Source organism: Drosophila hydei, unplaced genomic scaffold, assembly GCF_003285905.1.
Source record: "Drosophila hydei strain 15085-1641.00,03,60 unplaced genomic scaffold, DhydRS2 tig00000063-arrow-pilon, whole genome shotgun sequence".
Taxonomy (NCBI): Eukaryota; Metazoa; Arthropoda; class Insecta; order Diptera; family Drosophilidae; genus Drosophila; species Drosophila hydei.
This window is the reverse complement of record NW_022045657.1, coordinates 10,050,319-10,066,051: the sequence shown is the minus strand read 5'-3', so window position 1 is coordinate 10,066,051 and position 15,733 is coordinate 10,050,319. Positions and strand designations below refer to the sequence as shown.

Sequence of the window (15,733 nt, the reverse complement as noted above, 5' to 3'; positions counted from 1 at the left end):
TTTCAATTGTTTAGCGCCCGATCGCCAGCCACAACAATCCAAAAATATTCATAAACTAATGCGGAAAATAAAAATAATTTCAAAAAGTTTGCCGACTATTATTTTAAATGGGTATTTAAAGTATTTTTTCTACTCTTCGGAATCTATAATAGTTTTTAAAATTGTTGCGTTGGTCATTTTTATCAAAAGCTCAACTCTATATTTTGAAATTTTACCGGGTGAAAGCTTACCTGTGAGAGCGAACATTGGCGGGTATCGATAAGATTGATCACAATACTAAAAATCGACTACGAGTTGAATTTAACCGTTATAATCGATCATTTGCAAATTAAATATTTGATGAATGGAAATTCACTTATTGCATATAGCCAATCAATTTTATATGCAAGTTCCAAAAAATTTTTAAACTATAATCAATATTTGCGTGGGTCGAGTCAAGTTCCTGCTATGCGTTTATATAACAAGATAAAGGGCCAATTCATAGTTCAAAGACGGTAAGAAAATTACAATAAGTTTATAAATGGGTGATGATTTCGTTAAATATTCAACGTATTTGCATTTGGTGTACTCCATTGTACTCTTATTTATAAATACATAAAAATGTCTAACTTTATTTTACAAATATTATGCTTAAAATGTGAGGGAAATTTATGTCATCGATACATCTGTTCGTCTCGAAATGCTACCAAATCCATATTAACGAGGAATTTATTTATTTGGCAAGGTTAGAACTTTAAGTTTTTAAATTGTTTATATAATAACAGTTAAGAATACATTATGCTTAAGCTACTGAAAAATAACTGGTTAACGTACATCTGAATGTACATTTTTATGTTTTCAGAATGCTGCCACACCGATTGTGAAGCTAATCGATTCACTTGTACAATCGACATCCCACACGGCCAAGAAATAAGCTATTAGAATTTACTTAAAAATCAATGAAATTAGTGAGAAATTAATGTAAGTATTGGATCCATGGATGATTTATAGTAGCCTTAATTCTAATATAATGTTCTTTTGTATTAATGTTGACTACTTTATTGAATTTTCAACAAAACATGACGCATCTGCATCTGGATACGCCTTTCATTTATGCCGGACACACACGCACACACAAACACACACACGCATACACAAAACAACATTTGTAAAACACTCGCACATGTAAACACGCAGTGCGTACAGCTCACACACACAAACACAAGCAGTCATAATAAAAGTCAAAATAGTTGCCACAAGCAGCAGTAAGTGCACCTCCTACACAGCCTAACAAATTGGAGACATGGCACACATAATGGAAAATCAATTATATGCTGCTGCGCAAGCGATTGAACAGCAGTTAGATCAGGAGATCGATCGCTTGGATAACTTTGACTCTGATGATTTAAAGGCACTGAGAGAGAAGCGTATACAGGAAATGAAGAAGTTAAACAACAAAAAGCAAGAGTGGCTGAGAAACGTGAGTGCAAAACGCTGACCTGATAGAATTCTTTGTATTTGTTTTTAATTTACTGGTTATTTTAGGGTCATGGTACATATTCTGAGTTGGCCGATGAGAAGGAGTTTTTCGAGGTCTCTAAGAAATCGCCAAATATTGTGTGTCACTTTTATAGGGATACTTCGGAACGGAGTCGCATTGTTGACATGCATCTGAAAATACTCGCTGCCAAGCATATAGAGGCCAAATTCTGCAAAGTGAATGCCGAGAAGACGCCATTCTTAACACAACGTCTACGCATCAAGGTGTTGCCAACAATAGCTCTGGTTAAGGATAGTAAAACCAAGGACTTCATAGTAGGCTTCACCGATTTGGGTAACTGCGATGACTTCTCTACAGAGATGCTTGAATGGCGTATCGCCCACTCGGGTGCTATTGAATACAAAGGCGATTTAATGCAGCCACCAGATGTTAAACGCAAACCATTTATAAATCGCCCACAGAAGACAATACGCGGTGGTTATGACTCCGACGATTCAGATATCGATCTTGATGACTAACGTGGCGCCAACAGCAACCAACGAGATATTATTAACTAATACATCCAGAGTAAACACTAGCTGCTTGGTACTTGGTTGCGCCGGGAAAACAAAAAAAAAGAAATTAAATCAAAACCTAGCACATGAATGTAGGAATCCAATTAGGCATACTTTATCGTTATTTATTAAATTGTATAATTCCAATCAATCTACCGCGACTAACACTAACAACCTTCACCTAAATACATTGGCATAGCTAGCGTGGTTGCCTTTCCTCCATTTATATTTAAACACACTAGTGCCCAGCTTAAAGCCAGCCCTTCTATGTTTTACGTTCTATAAAGGCCTTCTGGCCTTTGGCACAACATAAATATTACTTCGCATGACATTCGTCGTATATGAATGTATGAGGATATCTTACGTAAATATAAAAAGACATAACTGGCCTACATATATATATTTTTAACAATATTTGACATTTGGCAGTGATGCATTTCCTATTGTAGAAATAACTAACTCACATGTACAAGTTTTTTACATTTATTTTTGTAATTCTACGAATACATAAACATGAAATCGTCTTCACATTAAATGGCAAGTACGGAAAAGAAAGATTTGTGTTTCTACTAATCATGCAAAAAAGTAAAGGTAAGCAATTCCAAATGTAATTAGCGCGCACTTTTAGAAATAATTATAAACAAACTAGGTTGATCTTTGAGCCGGCGTCGAATATTGAATGCTACTTGCTGTTGGAAAGTTGGTCCCCCGATGAATCCTTGGACTTCTCTCTTTTTGACACCCACAAAATCGATGGGTTGCTTTGAGCGCGCAAGGGTTATTAACTTTTTAGCTTATATCTGGGAAATATATCTCGTTACCTGCATCCAAATGTGGGTCATAAAGTGCCTTGTTAATCCTCGACAGCTTGCAGGTCATAAACCCAAGCAGATGCAAAGTTAACTTAAGTTTACCTGCAACTGTATATAAAGAAGTCGCTGAAGCTGAAATTGAGGCAGTTGATCTTTGATTTTGGCACGTCCAAGTCGCGATGGTGCTAGATGATGTTATGAGGAACATTGTGAAGACATTGAAGGATAACTATAGCTACGAGGAAATTGCACAAATGCTGGAGTGTGATGTAGAAAGCGTGGCTAGCTGCATTACGGAGGCTGAACTAAATGTGAGCAAAATGCCAAAGTTGAAGCTAAGACCGCTGCCCGAATTACAGAATAGGCGAGATGTTGGACGGCCAAAAGTGTTTGAGAATCGTAAATTGGTGGAGCAAATGCTTGGCGAACACCCACATTACACGTCAATAGATGTGCAGCGTGAGTTAATGAATCGCTTTGGCATTGAAGTTAGTCGTCGCACACTACAAAGACGCATCAGTGAGATTCGTTCGCGGCAGCCTCCTCCTAAGAACGGAACCTTAAGTGCGACTGTTCGGCAACGGCGCTTGGAATGGGCACTCGCCCATGCGGAGTGGACCGTACAGGACTGGCGCAACATCTTCAACATGGACGACCACAAATCGATGACGGACAGTCCAGCGCCCAAAGAAATATACTTGGACACATTGCTGGGCCCAGATTGCAGCGATTGCAATGATTTGAATCTGTTGGAGCAACTAATCGACATTATACAGCCCAAAATACAAGACCAGGCACCCCAAAATGTTAACGAATTTCGATCGGTACTCTACGATATCTGGCACAGCGATCAGGAGCTGGTCAACAAGATAGAGCACCTATACGAGTCGATGGTATGTCGTGTGGAGGCTGTCTTACAAACCGGTGACACAGAAATCGACTTTTGCTAAGCAGCGCAGCTATTATAGATATATTTTGTGATAACAAAGATACAAACAATTGAACCAATAGTATCCTTTATTCATAGGCACAATTACTTCTATAAATAGTTTAGCTTAGATTATAATTTAATTTTGTAAGACATAAGAATGATATATACCAAAAACAGGTTTGCAGGCGTCATACATTAACTTTTAAATTAAACTATCTACTGCATGTACACAATTTGAAACGAACATTTGAATTAAAAATAATTGTGAAATAGGAAAGTTGCGTTTTTCGTTAAAAGAATCTTCGAATTTTAGCTGCGACTCCGATTGCTAACTAGTTCTAAAATATTAAGTCAGTAGCTGACATGTGTGATGCCCTCCGGCTAGCTGGATAATCTTTGGCGTTTGCTTGGCGACACGAGCACAGCTGCAGGCTGGTTTTGTTGCGCGCCTGAGATTGCGTCAAAAATGCTCGTCTCGGAACGCTGGTATTCGCTGCCAATGTTTTCCAAGTTAAGATCGGCATTCAACACCAGAACCTATAAAAATAGAAATCATTTAGCACCTCATTTCACAACTCGAATAAATTCTTATTAAACGAACCTTGCACTGTTGTGGACGGCGTTGGTGGATCAGCCAATCCTCATGTAGTTCATGCAATTCTTGTAAGTACTTTAAGGGCACGCAGCTCTCCTCGGAGCGTGCACGCTGACGAATACGTTCGTGTGCAACTTCAGGCGATGTGCGTAAATAGATAATCAGATCAGCTTGCACGTGTATCGATTCGGCAATGAATTTATACCATTCTTGTAGGGTATTGTACATGCCCAGCTCCAAGGATCCATTGCGATACATATTTTCTACAAAACAATACCTGGAACAAGATGAAATTGATATGTTACTTTAAATCAAAATTGAAGTTTATCTTTCGCTTGCCGTGAACTGTAAATGGAGCGTTCGATTATTTTCAATTTTTTGTCCGTGGCTGCCGTGTGGGCTTGAAGCATCGTTAGTGTGACGTATGACTGGAAGGGCATGGCCCATTTTTTTGGCTCTTTGTACATTTTTTCGAGCAAATTAACGCCGTTTACATTACGCCATTTCTCAACAGGCTCTGTGATCAGGCAGACATCCTTATCATATTTCTGGAAGTGGTTCAAAAATGTTGTCTTTCCGCTGCCAATATTTCCCTCAATTAGCACTGTGAAGGGCTGTGTGCCCTCGGCGAACTTTCGGCCATTGGATGCGCTTCCTTTTGCTGTGGACATAATTGCTGCCAAACTTTTATCTGTGCGTTAAAAATGAGTGTATTCTTTATGAAAATCTATATATAAATCTTAAAAAGATGAGTGAATTTTGCGTTGCTAGTTGTGAAATTGCCAAGATGTAGTTGAATGCAGCTGTACAGAAAGATCGATTCCCCGAACTAACGCGCCCACTGTTCACGATCTCAATGCCGAAAAAATAAAAGAGCGGGAACAATCTTTGAAATGGCGGAATTTCTAATGTTTGATTATGTTGTCAACAGCTGTTCGATTAACAAATTATATATTAAATAAGAATCGATAAATAAACAACAAATTAATTACATATGTGTTTGATGACTTGTTGTGAACCCGGCATATTCATTAAGCTTAGGAAGTAAGAATTGTTATGTAGTATATTTTATTTTTAGCCACTTTGTTTTTATTTGAGCGAAGTAAGGTCGTAAACATGAACACAGAAAATACCGAGGACGGTCATATGACTGTCTAGTATTCATTTACTGATAATAGTTTTTCCATGTTATTTAACTCACCGCTCACTTTTATATAATAATTGAAAAAGCTATGAAAAGCCATCTTCAAATAAATTATTTACTATATGTTACCCTTAAGCTATGCTAATAATATTATTACATTTAAATACGAATAAAATTGTTCAAATTTGAATTAACAAGCAGAGTATATACTGAACGACTATCGATAGGTATCGTTAAATTTTGGTTTAACAACATGCTGAAGTCGAACTAAATATGCTGCACCAGACATAGACGTGGTCACACTTTTTGTTATATTATAGAAGGAGAAAAACGTAAATTGGCCTAATTTTTTATTAAAACTTTTCGTTTACGCTCAACGCGGATCTTTTTTCTCACGGATTAAGCCTAAGTCATTGATAGCAGTGAAAGGGGTAAGTCAATAAAAAAACATGTGCGTCGTTCAATTAATAAGCTACAATTTTTAAGTCCGAGTTAAAGTTTTAAATCCATACAGTCTGTCTTAATGTGAAAAATCATATGGCTTAAGCATACAAGTTAACACATAACATTTAATATAGGGTATTTCATAAGTTTATAATCAACCCTCGCTATCGCGTGTTTCGTAAGTTAAGAAACAGCCCTCGCAATTGCGACACTGCATACTTTGTATCAGCGCGCTATAACTGCAATGGTCAGCGGCGGTAACCAGATACTTTTGTTTACTGCAAGAGTTTCCGTTATTGCCTAAGATTGCTGAGTCGGCTTGCCGACCATGACATTGTGGTGTGATGCGAGTTTTGGCTTAGCTTAAGTGAAATATTCTATGTAGCTAAAAATCAGTTTTGCATTGAAGTTTGAAGAATAAACCCGCACTACTCCGGCACACCGCCGTAATCAAATTGTTATATTTCTGATCATTGCTGAGCCACAAGGCCAGTTAATAGAAAAGGGGGTGAAGTCAAACCCTCCAACATAATCATCATAAGAAGATTATAATTACCCGATCAACGCTGGACCTGCCACCGACGCCTAGCTCATAGCTGGACCAGCAACTTATTGATTAAGACTATAAATACCCGATCAACGCTGGACCTGCCACCGACGCCTAGTTCATCGCTGGACCAGCAACATATTAATTGGCGCCCAACGTAAAAAAAAAAAAAAAAAAAAAAAAAATTTTTTTTTTTTTTGGAATTTAAATCATATTAAACAAGCTTGCAGAAAAATTACGATTTATCCTGTCATTCACAAGAATTTCATATTGCGATTGCCTGACAACGTCATAGCCGAATGCGATGGAAAAACCCACACACTGCAGAGTTGCACCGCTTCACCTGGAGCCACCTTTTGTCGTCTGGCATTAGAGAGTTCATGTGCCAAAGAGCTCCATGCAGGTGGCACGGCACACTGTGAAATCCAGCCGAGCAACCTGGAAATAATCACCCACGTAGATGATGGAATCATCATTCTTAACGACGGGTCCGCAAGGATCCAGGTGGATAACGGCACTGAAATCCAAGTACACGGCACGCATCTCATTACGTTCGGGGACCGAGTCGCGATCAACGGGACTCTGTTTTACAACCACAACAACGTACGCAATAGAGTCCCGGGCATTGCCAACTCTCCCTTGCTGAACATCACTGCCAGCCAAGATGTCCTCAGCCTCCCTTATCTTCATCGTTTAAATGAACGTAATTTGGAGGAGATACAGCAATTCAAGAAAGACGCCGGAACTGATCAAGCTTATCGTGTGGCATTCATCATTGGAGGTATATGCTGTGCTTTAATCTGCATTGGCCTCACCCTTTGGCGGTTCATCGACGCAAGGAAGTCTGCGAAGCAATTACGAGAAGTCGTCGCCGGAATTGGGTCGGCCGAGGGCGGCCTTACACTTGAAGGGGGAGTAGTTAACACATAACATTTAATATAGGGTATTTCATAAGTTTATAATCAACCCTCGCTATCGCGTGTTTCGTAAGTTAAGAAACAGCCCTCGCAATTGCGACACTGCATACTTTGTATCAGCGCGCTATAACTGCAATGGTCAGCGGCGGTAACCAGATACTTTTGTTTACTGCAAGAGTTTCCGTTATTGCCTAAGATTGCTGAGTCGGCTTGCCGACCATGACATTGTGGTGTGATGCGAGTTTTGGCTTAGCTTAAGTGAAATATTCTATGTAGCTAAAAATCAGTTTTGCATTGAAGTTTGAAGAATAAACCCGCACTACTCCGGCACACCGCCGTAATCAAATTGTTATATTTCTGATCATTGCTGAGCCACAAGGCCAGTTAATAGAAAAGGGGGTGAAGTCAAACCCTCCAACATAATCATCATAAGAAGATTATAATTACCCGATCAACGCTGGACCTGCCACCGACGCCTAGCTCATAGCTGGACCAGCAACTTATTGATTAAGACTATAAATACCCGATCAACGCTGGACCTGCCACCGACGCCTAGTTCATCGCTGGACCAGCAACATATTAATTTACATAATATAAACATGAGCTCTACAAATATTCATATGAGTTGAACTAATCTACGAATGAAAACTAAATGACACAAACATAAGTGTGTAAATTTCAACCAACTGCTTAGTAACGGTAGGCCTTCTCTTCAATTTTCTTCGCCCACCTGGCGCACTTAACGACGCAAACTGTTGAGGGTCTTATATAAAGGTTTACATACTTTAATTGCTATTCGTCCGCATGTTGTATTTTTGTTGTTTTGTTTTTTTGCATTCGACATGCCTTACTCCATTTTCCTGCCAGCCCAGTCCACCTCTATAAATGTTCAGCTAACAAAGTACACGTGCACACACACATGCACATGCAGTTGTACACAGGCATTCACGGTTCAAGTCTAAGTATAGGCGGGACAAAGGTCGATTGGATGGGATAGCAGTAAACTGCCGTGTACTGATGACTCTTCAACTCTCGATTTGGAGTGCTATTGCAAATTGTACATGTGTGTTGAGTGTTTAGGAATTTCTAAAAACATTTTCCATTTAAAAGTTTGTCTTAAATTTTAATAATACTATCTATTCATATATATATTTGTTTCTTCAGCTGATTCGTTTAGAGGCTACGACAATTGTAATGGAATCCTCTACAAATTTGCTGGAGCGCATCAGCGCGGGCAGCGATAAGGAGACGGCCAGCAGCCTCAACGTCAGCGGAAACGATCAGGATTCTGGTTTACCCTCGTCGGCAGAGATGACGAATACGCCTGTGGCGCAGAGCGCAGCCGGCGATGATGAGGATGCGGATATTTTCGAACAGGTGACAATGATATTGCGTAAAAGACGTGGCTGGGGACCACAGGATTCTCTTAGCCCTAGTGGCCTTGATCTAGATTTGCTTGAAGATGACGATGAGTTGGTTGAGGAAGATGATGCCGGTTGTCCGCTGCCTTCGACGCCAGAGGACACTCAGCTCATAGAGGCCGAGGTAAGTTGAAAGTCACACCTCTAATCTATATGCACGACTCATTTGCCCCAGCACGCGGCCTGTTATCTCTGTCTGACCCAGTGGCCAGCTGCTTATACATTTGTACGAAATAAAGTAAATACGTACATACACACATACTTATATGTACTTGAACCTTCGCATTGCAATCGATTGCTGGCATTTTCAGCGTTGCGACCGGGCTTATCATATCGTTGAACTCACCAGGCTGCCACCTGTGCCTTCTCGTCGACGCAAAATGTTGACGAAGCACCCACCCACTGTCGACATTGCTAAAAAATACATGTATTATTAACTTATTGTCGCCATTTGTGTCTACACTTACTATTAGTGCGTCTTGTGGGTTCAGGTGCGCATTTCGCTTTGAGTGCTGGATTTGGGCGCTCGTTGCCGATAAGGTGGAATAAAATTTATAATAAAAATGTAGTAAATTTATACAAAAACAAATGTGACGCAGATAAGTATTTTGCGTTTAACTGTCAATTTTGTTCACTCTTATCTTATCGCGTGCTGCGCTCGCCTTTCTCTTGTTCCGCTTTAAGTTTTGTACAAAATATTAGACTACAGTAGGCGAGCGACAAGCGCGTCAAAGTCTAAAACTTGCCTTTTCGTGAAATTTATACATTATTTATTATTATTTTGACTTAAATTTTACTTGTTGCCAATGGCACAGTCGCGGGTTGTATTTGATGCTGTCATAAACGTGAGCGGAACTCAGGAATCAGAATCGTTTGAGCAAGAACCCTATGAAGATTCAATTCAATTAAAATCAAGCGAGATCACTGTTAGTCAAATTGCTAAAGTTCAATAATCTTAAGCTTTTAAATCCGTCTCTAACTGTGCCAGAATTTAAACGCATCCATTTATTTTTTAGATGACCGAAGTCTTAAAGGCAGGTGTACTCTCAGATGAGATCGATCTGGGTGCTCTGGCACACAATGCCGCCGAGCAGGCTGAAGAATTTGTGCGCAAGGTAAGCCGAAAGCTAAAGCAAAAAAAACTGGCTGTTTATTGTTTATTTTTTATTTTATTTAAAATGTATTTTTAATCATTGTGTATTTACTCATTTTAATAACGCATGCACACATTATTTTTAAATAAATGCACTTCGACCTTTGTTATTGAATCGTTTTAATTTATTTCATTACTAATTCTTTCATAAATATATGTCTAATTTGTAATACAATTTCGTGAAACTCATAAATATTTTGCTTGTTCACAGGTCTGGGAAGCCAGCTGGAAGGTTTGCCATTACAGGAACTTGCCCAAATGGTTGCAGGACAATGATTTCTTGCACCGCGGTCATCGCCCACCTTTACCATCGTTCCGCGCATGCTTTAAATCAATATTCCGTGTTCACACGGAAACGGGCAACATCTGGACGCATCTGCTCGGCTGCATTGCTTTTATCGGTGTCGCTCTATATTTCGTGTCTCGTCCCACAGTTGAGATACAATTTCAAGAGAAATTAGTATTTGGTGCATTCTTTATGGGTGCCATTATTTGCTTGGGATTCTCATTTGCTTTTCATACATTAAGTTGCCATTCGGTAGAGATTGGAAGACTGTTTTCAAAGTAAGCCACCAACACTTACGCTTATCTTTTAATTTTTATTAATTGAAAACAAATTTGTATTTAAAGACTGGACTATTGTGGAATTGCATTACTCATAATGGGCTCCTTTGTGCCTTGGCTTTACTATGGCTTTTATTGTCACTATCAGCCAAAGGTGATATACCTGTCTGTGGTTTGTGTACTCGGCTGCCTGTCTATCATTGTCTCGCTGTGGGATAAGTTCTCAGAACCTGCCTTACGTCCGCTACGTGCTGGCGTTTTCATGAGTTTCGGTCTGTCTGGCGTTATTCCGGCCATCCACTATAGCATTATGGAGGGCTGGTTAAGTCAAATCAGCCGCGCTAGCCTTGGTTGGCTAATACTAATGGGTAAGTAATGGAAATAGCATCATTAAATGGCTTTAAATTAATTATTCGCTTGGTTTCAGGTTTACTGTATATACTGGGCGCATTATTATACGCTCTTCGCGTGCCTGAGCGCTGGTTTCCCGGCAAGTTTGATATTTGGGTTAGTATTTTTTCTTATTTAATGATTAATTCATATTTTTACCAATCAATACCTTCTACAGTTTCAGTCACATCAAATTTTCCATGTGCTTGTTATAGCGGCCGCATTTGTGCATTACCATGGCATCTCGGAAATGGCTATGTATCGTGTTACTGTCGGAGAATGTACCGTGCCAATCGAGCCTATAACTTTTTAAATAATTTAGCAATTACAAAAATACAATCGTCACATACAATCACATGCATGCACTCACAAAAAAACATCTGCACTACAAGCACTACACTTGAAGATCGTAGCGCCGTTTTGACAATGCAACCATTTTAGCGTTTGGTACGCATTTGTTCTTTGTTAATTGGATTCAAACAAAAAGCCAACCTTCAGGATGGATCAAGAATAAAATAGTCTATTTCCGGAATGCTGATTGGAAAACATACGTTATTAAATACTTAGGAAAACCCCGTTTATTATAATCGAATGAAATCTGCTGTAGTTTAATTAATATAACTATTTATAAAACTTTATTTTACATAATTTTATTGTAGACTATAATCTTTGAATAGTTCAAACATATTGTTGGTATGTAAAATTTTTTTCGGTTCTTATTTTATCTTATTTTTTTAAATTTGAAGTTACCACAAAACAAATTCAGAAAATATTTAAATATGGTTTGCGCTCAGGGGTATATATATTATCGCGCTTCTAAGGCCAGTCAAGCAATTTAAATTTAAGCTTTCAAATCGAGTACGTTTTTAAATAATATATAGATCATTAGTTTTTCAGTGAATCAAATATAAAATAAAAATTGTTATCAAGGGTCGTGTTTCGAATTTTATCAATTGGCCACATAACTTGTACATGATTATATCAAGCACGAAATTCTTTTCCATGCTTTGACCATTGATAATGCAATGCAAATTGAAACAATAAATTTTATATGAAGCGATGAAAAATGTTGTGTGAATTAAAAGTTGTCTTCAAATGAACGACACTTGAAAGAGTCGCTTTAGCTCTCAACATAAAGAATACCTCGAACTGTTTGCAAACACAGTGGAGTTTCCTCATGTTATGCTGTTCTTAATTGATGCTCTTCATTGCCTCAGCTTAACGCGCATCTTGCAGCGTCGTCGTATCGAAATCTGTGCGTGCAAGCGACCAGGTTATTAGTTTAGTTCATGTGCCAGCTGTTTGTTGTGGTCTTGGACTAGACAGCGAGGGTTGCCCTCGCGCGCTGCTTGCTAATGACTGGCAAAATTCGGCTCAAGAGTTGACTTTGACCCGCTAGATCAACTCGATCGACTGCGTTAGGTCTCAGTTGTCTGTCGTTTATTATTCAGCTCTTTTTGTTCTACTTCAGGTTTTTGTCTTTTTTGACATCTCGATAGATCATTAAGCATACATATGTTCGTATATATATGTGTAAACACCATTCTTAATTATGCAATTATGAATGTTATAATAACAACTACTTTTATATTAGAGAATACAAGTTGTATTTTATTTGTATTCCAAGTTCACACTTCAATTTATTCAATAAAAACAGAACACAGAGAAAAAGTTAAAGGCTCTTCGATTTGTTTACAAAATACAGTTATTCAAATGGATCGAAAGATTAGGGGGTACAAAGGTTAGCCGCATCTATTCATAAAACATTTTCGTTTTTGGTGTTTTTTTTTTCTTTCCGTTTTACACACAGGTCAAACATGAAGTTGAATTTAGAGGTGTGTTTGATCTTATCTGGGACATCACTTGTAGTGAAGGGCGCGCTGGTTGTTCTTTGAAGCCTTTTGGGCATTTACAACTGGTTAAATTAAACATTATAGACCTGATCTTGTGTCGGTATGTGTTGTAACTCCAACAACACTTAACACTTTTGATTTTCAAAATTTTTGGGCTTTCACTTTCAATTAGGCTGTAAGTGATACTCGTCAGCTATAATTTTGTTCATTATGTTTAATGAGACAAACTGTGAGTGTCTAGTCTCAAAATTAGGCGTCAAGATTTAGACACTAGTCTACTGAAGATCAAGATAAGATTAAATTTTACATTAAATTAAATTTTTATCAACTCAAGCAGAATTTATTCTTATTTCTTTGTTATACGAATTTCCTCAAAATGCTTAACTGTGCACATAACATTGAGATCTTATATACATTTTTAGTCTGTTAGAGTATAGTATATTCGTTATATATACTTTTTTTTCATTTATGCTAAATCGGTTTTCTGAGCAACTCGGAAGCTGCATGTCTTCAGTGTGTAGTTCAATGTCAGTATCTGTGCATAGAGTTCAAGACCCTCTGAATTTTATTGACTTTTTGATTTTATTAATGGGTTTTCTTCAGCCGACTTCATGCGTCTAAATCAATAATATAGACAGTCAGAGGCAACGGTAATCATCTTGTGTCTTTCAAGGCTTTTGGCATAAGAGTGTTATGGTCAAGGCTGAACAGACCCCAAAGTCGTTGCATGTGTATACGTATGTATGTATGTATGTCTGGCTTGTGTGTATGCGTGATTTTTAATCAGCGTGACAATTGTCAGTTGCTTTTTCTCAACTTGTTTCCCTCTACTGAACCACGCCATTCAATGTGGCTCATAAATTGAGTTTTAATGTAGACTCAATTAGTGCGTCGATATAAACAAATGCGAAACAAGAAGTAAAACGAACAAAACACATAAAAGGTACAGAATTTTTTGTTGGTCAACTAATGAGCAGATACTGTTGTCTTGATTCTTGCAAACATCGGACATTGAATCCCAATCATTTTCATGCAAATTATGCTATCTTGTCAAGTTCAAAAACATTAAAAGCGTATAATAGACGGACGGAGTAGTAAAAAGAAAACGCCTCAGAGCTCGTTTAAGCAGCAAGCGGACTACCAATTTTTGCCTGATTCGATGTTTTGTAAAGATGCTATAAGACTTATGGGTGTATGTATGTGTGTTTATTTAAATAAGCCGAAAAAATCACTAATCGTATGAGTCGTTATAGCGGCGTACAAAAACACACACACACACAGGTAAACTGTCATGCGCAAGTTTGTGTCTTAAGTCTTTTGTTTCCCTCATATGACATTGAGCTGAAGACTGATTTAATTGATGCTCGATAAAATCACAACATATGCAAATAATGTAAACTATTTCGGATTTATAACAAACTAGATCTTGTTTATATCTTATAATAGTTTGGCCAATGATGTTACAAGCTGCACACTTTGTAGTTAGGCGCATAGATTAGGCATTAGGGGCACGCGTCAAAATTCGTTCACCTATACATAGTATTATGCGCAAATTGATGGCAAAAGTGCGACTGGCAGCTGTTTGGCAATTGAAATGAACCGCATGTACGACGCCAATGGCCAGCCCCAAAAACAACATTGTTCTCTCAGCTAGGCAGAAACACACGCGCCTGGCATAATTAACTCGGGCTTCACCTTCAAAATTGCGGAAGCTGAAACGTAACCAAAATCGGATTTGGGCGCTGCTCAAAAATCTGTGAATGAATCGCTAATGAAATCGAAATTAAAAGTAATGCATGCATATTCTTATTTGTAAAGTGGACATAGCACATCAATCAGCGGCCGCTCTTAGCTCTCTGAGTTATTAACAACAGCAGGGACCAAGGCAACTGCGGCAAGTGCCATTTAATTTGTTTGGCCAAATTGCAGCTTGTGGCGCATTGTGTGGCTGGCTGTCTGGCTGGTGGCAAATGTCAGCCAGCATGTCAGTCACTGGGCGCAGTTGTAGACTTGTCTTTGTTGCCAGTGTGCTTGCTTCTAATGGGCAAGGTTTGAGTGCTCATATTCATACCGGGCATACATAATCACACCGTGGCCCAGCTTTATGATGACGTTGCTTAAAGTTGCAAGTGGCCACTGGAAGTCTTTGGATTGCCTGCGTCTGCGGTTTCAGTCAGTCGTATTTGGAGTCACAGTCGCACTTGCAATCGCAGTCGCAGTCATTTTGGTTTGGTCTTGTGGTTGTGGCCTTTTGGTGTCATTAAATTGCACAATAATTTGCACACTCAGCGTCATAAGGGTCGCCTGTGGGCGCTGTCTAGGCCAGTCGATTATCGCCCATGTAGTTATCTGGGAGCTGACTGCTGCTACTTGGCCAGCCAATATATATGACAAAGTTATGCCATATCCAATCAGTCAAACGAAAACAAAATTGCCATAAAATTATACGAAGAAAAAAACTCATTGAAGGCGTTGTTAATTACAACGTTCAATCACAATAGATAGAAATTATCGCTTTCTAATAACAACTTATGTATGTGCATATACTTAACGCTAATCACCGATCGATAATTGCCTCACAATATTGTTTGTCTGATCGTTTGATGTTATAAAATCCTAGAACACATGCCCTCAAAAACATGCAATAGCAATAGCATAACTAATACACACACACACACACAGACACGCGATTACCTGTTCGACTATACAGAACTGGCGCGATCGACACACACATTCTTGTGGCTAAATTAACAAGTTGGCTGGCGATCGCGATCGCTTCGGCACTCGTCTCGTGCCCGATCGATCGAGCCGTATCAAAAACTCGCTACTGTGTGTGTGCGAGTGTTTGTGTGTGTGCATGTGTCTGTGTCTGCAGCGGCGCATAGAAGACGGCTTGTCGCGCCCGGATGTCGCTTAGTTTGTTGCCGG

General features: G+C 38.9%; 4 protein-coding genes across 7 annotated transcripts; 3 read left to right on the top strand and 1 right to left on the bottom strand.

The window, feature by feature from the left end:
• The first annotated feature begins 624 nt into the window (after positions 1–624).
• Positions 625–2,093, top strand: LOC111602693 (thioredoxin domain-containing protein 9). Its single transcript, XM_023319923.2, has 4 exons — positions 625–724; positions 842–960; positions 1,177–1,459; positions 1,525–2,093. The coding sequence occupies exons 3-4, from the start codon at positions 1,283–1,285 to the stop codon at positions 1,996–1,998; spliced, it is 651 nt and encodes a 216-aa protein (XP_023175691.1). The 5' UTR covers positions 625–724; positions 842–960; positions 1,177–1,282; the 3' UTR covers positions 1,999–2,093.
• An 80-nt stretch (positions 2,094–2,173) lies between these two features.
• LOC111602692 lies at positions 2,174–3,853 on the top strand. The gene is made up of 2 exons (XM_023319922.2): positions 2,174–2,625; positions 2,684–3,853. Exon 2 carries the CDS (start codon positions 3,026–3,028, stop codon positions 3,794–3,796), a length of 771 nt encoding a protein of 256 aa, XP_023175690.2. The 5' UTR covers positions 2,174–2,625; positions 2,684–3,025; the 3' UTR covers positions 3,797–3,853.
• A 104-nt stretch (positions 3,854–3,957) lies between these two features.
• Positions 3,958–5,478, bottom strand: LOC111602690 (deoxynucleoside kinase). 2 transcript variants are annotated; one of them, XM_023319920.2, is made up of 4 exons: positions 5,365–5,478; positions 4,712–5,063; positions 4,379–4,649; positions 3,958–4,314 (listed from the first exon to the last, which is right to left on the bottom strand). In XM_023319920.2, exons 1-4 carry the CDS (start codon positions 5,402–5,404, stop codon positions 4,159–4,161), a joined length of 819 nt encoding a protein of 272 aa, XP_023175688.1. In that variant the 5' UTR covers positions 5,405–5,478; the 3' UTR covers positions 3,958–4,158. The 2 variants fall into 2 exon arrangements, with proteins under 2 accessions (XP_023175688.1, XP_023175689.1); XM_023319921.2 differs by having other exon boundaries at positions 3,960–4,314; positions 4,712–5,303; positions 5,365–5,476.
• Positions 5,479–5,808: 330 nt separating this feature from the next.
• LOC111602689 (adiponectin receptor protein) lies at positions 5,809–11,565 on the top strand. Of its 3 annotated transcripts, XM_023319916.2 has the most exons (7): positions 5,809–5,947; positions 8,589–8,969; positions 9,862–9,960; positions 10,210–10,562; positions 10,629–10,930; positions 10,990–11,069; positions 11,131–11,565. In XM_023319916.2, exons 2-7 carry the CDS (start codon positions 8,619–8,621, stop codon positions 11,263–11,265), a joined length of 1,320 nt encoding a protein of 439 aa, XP_023175684.1. In that variant the 5' UTR covers positions 5,809–5,947; positions 8,589–8,618; the 3' UTR covers positions 11,266–11,565. The 3 variants fall into 3 exon arrangements, with proteins under 3 accessions (XP_023175684.1, XP_023175685.1, XP_023175686.1); XM_023319918.2 differs by lacking the exons at positions 5,809–5,947; positions 8,589–8,969 and adding an exon at positions 9,550–9,771; XM_023319917.2 differs by lacking the exons at positions 5,809–5,947; positions 9,862–9,960.
• Positions 11,566–15,733: the final 4,168 nt, after the last annotated feature.

What these genes read in the sequence shown, in the direction of transcription:
- LOC111602690 (XM_023319920.2), bottom strand. Translation starts at nt 5,404, where the DNA reads ATGAATATGCCGGGTTCACAACAAGTCATCAAACACATAT. An exon ending in ACAAGTCATCAAACACATAT is followed by an intron (nt 5,064 to 5,364) that starts GTAATTAATTTG and finishes TTTAACGCACAG; the next exon opens with ATAAAAGTTTGGCAGCAATT. An exon ending in GCCGTCCACAACAGTGCAAG is followed by an intron (nt 4,315 to 4,378) that starts GTTCGTTTAATA and finishes CTATTTTTATAG; the next exon opens with GTTCTGGTGTTGAATGCCGA.
- LOC111602693 (XM_023319923.2), top strand. Translation starts at nt 1,283, where the DNA reads ATGGCACACATAATGGAAAATCAATTATATGCTGCTGCGCAAGCGATT. An exon ending in AGCAAGAGTGGCTGAGAAAC is followed by an intron (nt 1,460 to 1,524) that starts GTGAGTGCAAAA and finishes TGGTTATTTTAG; the next exon opens with GGTCATGGTACATATTCTGA.
- LOC111602692 (XM_023319922.2), top strand. Translation starts at nt 3,026, where the DNA reads ATGGTGCTAGATGATGTTATGAGGAACATTGTGAAGACATTGAAGGAT.
- LOC111602689 (XM_023319916.2), top strand. Translation starts at nt 8,619, where the DNA reads ATGGAATCCTCTACAAATTTGCTGGAGCGCATCAGCGCGGGCAGCGAT. An exon ending in CTCAGCTCATAGAGGCCGAG is followed by an intron (nt 8,970 to 9,861) that starts GTAAGTTGAAAG and finishes TTTATTTTTTAG; the next exon opens with ATGACCGAAGTCTTAAAGGC. An exon ending in TGGTTGGCTAATACTAATGG is followed by an intron (nt 10,931 to 10,989) that starts GTAAGTAATGGA and finishes GCTTGGTTTCAG; the next exon opens with GTTTACTGTATATACTGGGC.